Below are 6292 nucleotides of genomic sequence, written 5' to 3' on the forward strand. Positions count from 1 at the left end.
AGGAAGCCACTTGTTGGAGTGGCAGAGGGCTGCCAGGGTCGCAGAGAGCTCGCAACGATCCGGCTTGAAATCACCTACCTTGGAGAGAACGCTGAATTGTGCGAGGGCCCTTATCTACTCATCATAGGAAAATGAGTTAAGGGTAGACATGGCCTGGTAAAACAAGGTTGTACCGGCAGAGATCACCTTGTCTCAAGTGAAGATGTGCAGGCTACTGGAAATCGCCACCTATCGTATCCTAGTAGCCGATAATGAGAGGAGAAAATCTACCAACATTGAAGGCTCTGTTTCACGAAATATGAAACGTTCCCATAATGATGTGCTAAAAATATTGGAAACTATAATGGAGTGGTTTCAAACTGGAGTAGGAGATCCTCACTCAACCAAGGAGGCCATGGCGTAGTTATAGGCAGAACTCAAGTCCTTGGAACTGCGCAATAGCTAATTCACGGATGAAGTTACCCGTCTCAAAAAAGATAAGAGGAAAGCACGGGTAAACCTCTTGGCTGAGAGGAGCCAAACAACGACTCCAGAAAAACAGCAGCTAATCGAGTCGGTGAGAATGATTACACAGGTCCATTGCATTATCCAACAACAACTGCATCAGCAGCAGCAGCAGCATCGGCTGCAGTTGACATCGGGTAGTGCAGCGACTGCGGCTGGTGTTCTACAACAAGGCCCCACATTCTGTGCTGAGTCAATCGACCACCTCCTAAACAGGTCAGTGTGAGGAAAGCACAAATCCCGAAGGAGAATTTTGTGGAGATTATAAGCCGCAAAAGGAAACGAGTCCAGTGGAGGGAAGCGAATGCACCCCCATGGCTTCATCAAAGGAGGGTGACTACGACCCACAACCATTGCGAAAGCAGGTGGTCCCCAGGAAAAGGGGAAGAGGAGGATTGACGCACATGGAAGAAAGAAGAGGAGGCAAAGGAAAAGGGAGGTCGCTGCATTTTCCCTATCCTGTGCCGAGGAGACGACGTACAGGGACACACTCCTCCGGGCCAGGAAGAACATAAACATTAACAATTGGCATGCGGGTATTCTTCGCCGTCAATTTACGCCCGCAGCGGCCGTTTTTTCCTGAATTGCGCCGATATTTGGTTATTCAGAAAAACCAAAGTAAATCGAAAACAACTTCGTTTTTATGAACTAAACTTTTTTTATTTTATACATAAATGTATACTGTATGATTATTTAACAAAAAAAACGATATTTTTACAAGATCACAAAAATAAACGATTTTCGAAATTTTACAATGTATTCAAAAACAAAGCAAACGACTTAAACAAAACGCATACGTATATTTATACGCATTTAGTAGATTTATGGTGGTTGGCGGGTATTATCCCTAAATCTTGTAAATACGAATTTTTACGTGACCCGCACTCCCGTGACAGAATGCAAAAAACATAAAAATACGTTTCGCTCATGCCAAGTGTTAAAGACCTAGGGATTGGCGGCATGTCGTGCAGGAAGGGCCTCACGGGTGCCTTCACCTGGCAGGTACGAGGCAAAGGGGCAAATGAGGAAGCTGACCGGGTGGCAGAGAGATTGAGGAATACCGTCCCGGGAGCAAGGGTTACGCGCCTTCTACGCACAAGCACCATGAAGTTTGTAGGACAGAATACGGCTACAAACAAGACCGTCATCGGGAACGAGCTGATGGAGGTGCATTCCGGAACGGACCTCAACCTCATAAATGTAAGGGATGTAAGAATATGTAGGGGTAGATTAGGCAAGGCCACTGTCTCGGCTCAAGTGCCCATCATCCGGGCTGCCCTGGAAAAGGGCAGAATAAACGTGGATTGGACATGGGTGAGATTGCACGGACTCAGGCAACAATACCTCAGATGCCACCGGTGCCTGGCGCGAGGACATGTTGCTGTAGTGTGCCCGGCCACGAAGCATAGAACAGAGCTATGCTATATTTGTAGGAATCTGGACCACCTGGCCAAAACTTGCACGGATATACCTGAGTGTCCAGTTTGTGCAGACGCTGGTCGGAAGTCGACCAACCACCGTGCCGGTTCTTGGGGGTGCCCGGTAGTGCCTCCTAGAAAATGGTTAGACAAGATTTTCGGGAGGGCACCAAATGTTTGTCTTGAGAGAATCCAAGAAGACCCGCATAAGGTCGTTGAAAATACTGCAGCGAGGAGAGTGAGAGTGACCGAGAGGAGGGGAGTGCATGAAGACATGGAGGTTGAACAAAGTGAACCAAGCTCCTCAATAGGTGTAGAAGCAGCAGAGGGTCAATGGACAATGTCCTCTGCTATTCTACAGATAAATATAAACCATGCTCAACGTGCGTAGCACTTGCTAGCACAGCGCATACACGAAGACAGAGTGGAGATTGCGGTCATTGCGGAGACATATTGGGTTTCTCCTGGGGATGAGAGGTAGTTCTCGTCTCTAGGAGAGACATTGATCTCAGCGGTGCTTGTGGACGAATGTGAAAAGCCCTGTAGCATGGTGCGTCGGGGTCTTTTTTATGTAGCAGTTAAATGGAGGGACTCGCTGGAAGTTGCGGTCTACATTCCTCCCAGCGAGAACATTAAGATGTTTTGTAGAATCCTTGATGAGATCAAAGAGCTCTTAGCAACATTTCCCACCCAACCAGAGCTGGTGGGTGGCGACTCTAATGCCCGGTTCAGCAGATGAGTCCTGGGAGGCAGGAGTAACCGTTGGAGTGAGTTGCTCTGCGTCTGGGCGAACAGAATGAAACTGGTTCTGCTGAGCTGGATTAGCTGTCCCACGTGTGTTCGACTACTGGGGTCGAGCGTTAGAGATCTAACGTGGTGCACGCCGACAGCTGGCGACCGTCTCTCGGACAGGACGGTGGATGATGCTGAGTTCCTGTCGGACCACCTGTATGTTAGATTTAGCTATAATCTCGAGGCCATGAGGTCTGAAATTCTCGCCCACAACATAAAAAGCTCCCTCGTTGGAAGGATAACTCCCTTAATTAGGACTACTTGGTTCCTGTCCTCATTTCAGGGAAGTGGACGGATGGAAAGATGTGCGGGGAGAATACGGCCAGTGCAGACTGCGCAGACAAACTTGTGAAGTGGGCACAGTCAATATTTAATCAAGCGTGCGACACGACCATATCCCATGTGAGGATACAAATGTTCTTACTGGTGGTCGGACGAATTAACGAACCTTTGGGCCGTTGCAAGGACCACAGTAAGAAACTTTCCAGAGCCTGGAAAAAGAAGAATATGGAGGAAATTGTGAGGTGCCTGGACTCCTGAAGCAATGCAAGGAGGGCACTGACTAGGGCCATTAAGGAAGCCAAGGAGAACTTCTGGAGGGACTTTTTGGAAACTGAGGAGGATGATCCATGGGGCAGAACTTACAAATTCGTCTTGGGGAACATTATTCTTTATGCCCCACCAGTAACTGAAACCCTGGAGGATGAGGTACTAGAGAATATACTCTCTGAACAATTCCCAGGAGGACCAGGAACTGATGAACAACAGGAACCTCCACTCTCAGAGATGACTATCTCTGCGGAGATGTTCTTGGCTCCTGTCAGGAGAGGAAAAGGATGGAAGGCTCCTGGACTGGATGGGATAACGGGTGTGGTTGTGCGTGCTGCGTCGACACACTGTTGGAAATGGTGGGCGCAGTGCTCCTCCGCATGCTTGAGGAGTGGAAAGTTCCCGACAACGTGGAAGATAGAGAGGCTTGTCCTGATCAAAAAGAAAAGGGATGCGCCCTCAGACTCACCAGGATCATGTAGTCACATACGCGTGATTGGTGAATTGGGGAAACTATTCGAGCATATAGTTGTGGCCGGATCAACAGATACTTAGAGGAGATTAAGACCCTGGCGCCATCACAGTATGGATCTAGGATTGGCAGATCCACTGTAGATGCCATCTTCCATGCTAATAAATTTGTGTAAATATCGATGTGGGACAGGGAAGTGTTTATCCTGGTTATTCTGGATATCTGCAACGCTTTCAACCCCTTGCCGTGGGCCATTATGGTTAGGGCATTGGAGCGGAAAAACCTTTCAAGCTACCTGGTGCACATTACCAGGACTTACTTAGACAATCACGCTGTAACATATACAAACAGAAATGGACGCGCCATGGAAAGAGAGGCGTATTGTGGGGTTCCACAGGGTTCCGCTTTGTCCCTACGTTATTCAACATTGCCTATGACAGTGTCCTCCGAATTGCGATGCCAGGAGGCTCCCGTGTTGTCTACCTTGCGGATGACACGGTCTTCCTGTCATCGGAATAGAACCTATCTCAGACTATCATAAACGCTGAGCGTGGCTTGTACGTTTTGGTAGAGGAGATCGATGGGTTGGGTCTTAACGTGGAGCTGCAAATGCCGGAGACCGTGGCCTTCCTTGCCTCTGCCTTCTGCAAACGCAGAAATGTCCCGCCCCCTAAGATTTGCCTTAGTGGTGTTTGCGTACAAATTACTACAAGCGTTAAATACCTGGGCATAGAAATAGATTCAAAAATGTCGTTCTGGCCCCACTTCGATGCCCTAATCCCTAAAGCGGAGGGAGTCCTCTGGTCCATTAGGAGGCTACTTCTGGTCCTTCACGGACGGGGGTGATGAAGCGACGCTTCTACATCGGCGTGCTCCACTCGTGCTCCGTTATGAGGCGCCTGTGTGGTGGCGCGCCGTCGTGGGAGACATGAGAATAGTGCTGGCTGTTCGATGCCCCCAGAGAAAGGTGGCGATCCGGGTGTGTTGTTCCTATAGAACGATCTCCTTCCACACGGCTATGATGATAGCGGGGATTATCCCTCTCGCACATCTAGTACCCCGGTTGGCGGAGACGAATGCGGCTGTAAGAGACGCGGAGGAACCTGCTCCCTAGTTTAGTAAGGCTGTATTGGGTACTCCTGCCAGAAGGAGGGCAATAGAAGCGTGGAAGTATTGGGAACTTGTGCTCGTAGGAGCACCAGCAGCAACGAGAGTGCGTGCGAGGGCACGTATTGCTGAATATTTAGCTGAACGGATTGGTAGGCCGCTCTATATCGGAACGACATTTCACACCACACAACTGATGATTGAACATGTCTATTTCCCGGTGCACTATAATAAGATAAGGATGAGTCATTCCGCATGTTGTTTCCATTGCGGAGAGAATGGGAATATGGTTGAGCACAACCTGGTTGGCTGGCCGGCATGGGTGGATGCCAGGTATGAGCAGATCGGTGCGATTAAGGTAGGGCAGCTAACCCATCCCGTGATTGTCAGGGTCTCCCCTGTCCCGGGGAGATGGGCGGCCTTCCAGACCATCGCAGGGTGGATCATGCGTGCAATGGAGGACGCTGATAGACACAGGGAACGGACGCAAGAAGAAGGAAGTATGAGTGAGTGTGCGGGTGTGTATGTGGCCAGGTACGATAGGCCGCATAGAAGTGTAGCTCCTGTGCGGCGACCTCGTGCAAGGCTCTGAGCTGCTCAGGCGGTGCCTGGCTTACGTGTCGCTACTTTCTAGGTGTGAGTATGTGTCTACATACAGTGTGTGTATACGGGCGTGAATGATCCTGGTTAGGGCAAAATGGGGTGAGGATCGGGTCAATATGTACATAGTTATGGTGTAATTGCGTCTCCGGGGGCTCGAGGGCCCCTGTCAAGTGTGCCAGATTTGTATGAATGGCGATGAAATGATGAGATCAAGGCGAATACAGGCCTAGCTCACCGAGGAGGGATACTGGGCGTATTTGTAATACGCTTATGCGCGACCCCGCCCACCCCCTCGCTCCTCAGGGTGTTAGTAATAAGGATCGGGAGGTTTTTGATTGGAAGGCGATCCGAATTCTCAGGCGTGTTAAATCCAACATTTCCCTGTGTATCGGGCTCTGTGTGTCTAAGCAGGATTTTCATCCTGACGAAACAAAAAAAAGTACTTTGCGTACCAATGCGTCTGTAGGACTTCGAAATATACACAATCGTAGCGTGAAAGTCATGGGAGTAACTCTCGGTCCAATGCGACTGTCGGTCTTGGAAATATCCCGACTAGTCCGTGATAAGTTTTGCGAAAGACTCTCGAATCAATGTGGCTGTCGGACTTGGAAATATTCCGACTAATCGAGAGAAAGTTAAATAGGTGACACAAGAAACATTACATCTGTCTGAAATTACATTGTCGGATTGGGTACATTCCGTCATTTCGGGGGGAAGTTATGCAAGAAAGTTCTGAACCTAAGCGACTGTCGGAATTGGGAATATTCCCAGTGGTCGTGGGAAATTCGTGAGAGTGTGTATCGAACCAATGCGGAAGTCCCACTTGGAAATTTTCCGTATAGTCGAA

The 6292-nt window shown here is 49.2% G+C and overlaps 1 protein-coding gene across 1 annotated transcript; it reads left to right on the forward strand.

Moving 5' to 3' along the window:
- Window positions 1-202: 202 nt before the first annotated feature.
- LOC146873087 (uncharacterized) lies at window positions 203-3818 on the forward strand. Its single transcript, XM_085655614.1, has 6 exons — window positions 203-399; window positions 514-720; window positions 1476-2305; window positions 2417-2625; window positions 2970-3233; window positions 3291-3818. The coding sequence occupies exons 1-6, from the start codon at window positions 203-205 to the stop codon at window positions 3816-3818; spliced, it is 2235 nt and encodes a 744-aa protein (XP_085511740.1).
- The last annotated feature ends 2474 nt before the right edge of the window (window positions 3819-6292 follow it).

The sequence above is a fragment of the Vespa mandarinia genome, chromosome 3 (genome assembly GCF_050613455.1).
Source record: "Vespa mandarinia isolate Hongniang chromosome 3, ASM5061345v1, whole genome shotgun sequence".
NCBI classification, from domain to species: domain Eukaryota; kingdom Metazoa; phylum Arthropoda; class Insecta; order Hymenoptera; family Vespidae; genus Vespa; species Vespa mandarinia.

Bases quoted from the DNA above. Each gene is read 5' to 3' on its own strand.
- LOC146873087 (XM_085655614.1), top strand. From the start codon at position 203: ATGTGCAGGCTACTGGAAATCGCCACCTATCGTATCCTAGTAGCCGAT. The intron at 2,306-2,416 runs GTGCGTAGCACT...TCTCGTCTCTAG, and splicing joins AAATATAAACCATGCTCAAC to GAGAGACATTGATCTCAGCG. The intron at 3,234-3,290 runs GTGAGGTGCCTG...AGGGCCATTAAG, and splicing joins AGAAGAATATGGAGGAAATT to GAAGCCAAGGAGAACTTCTG.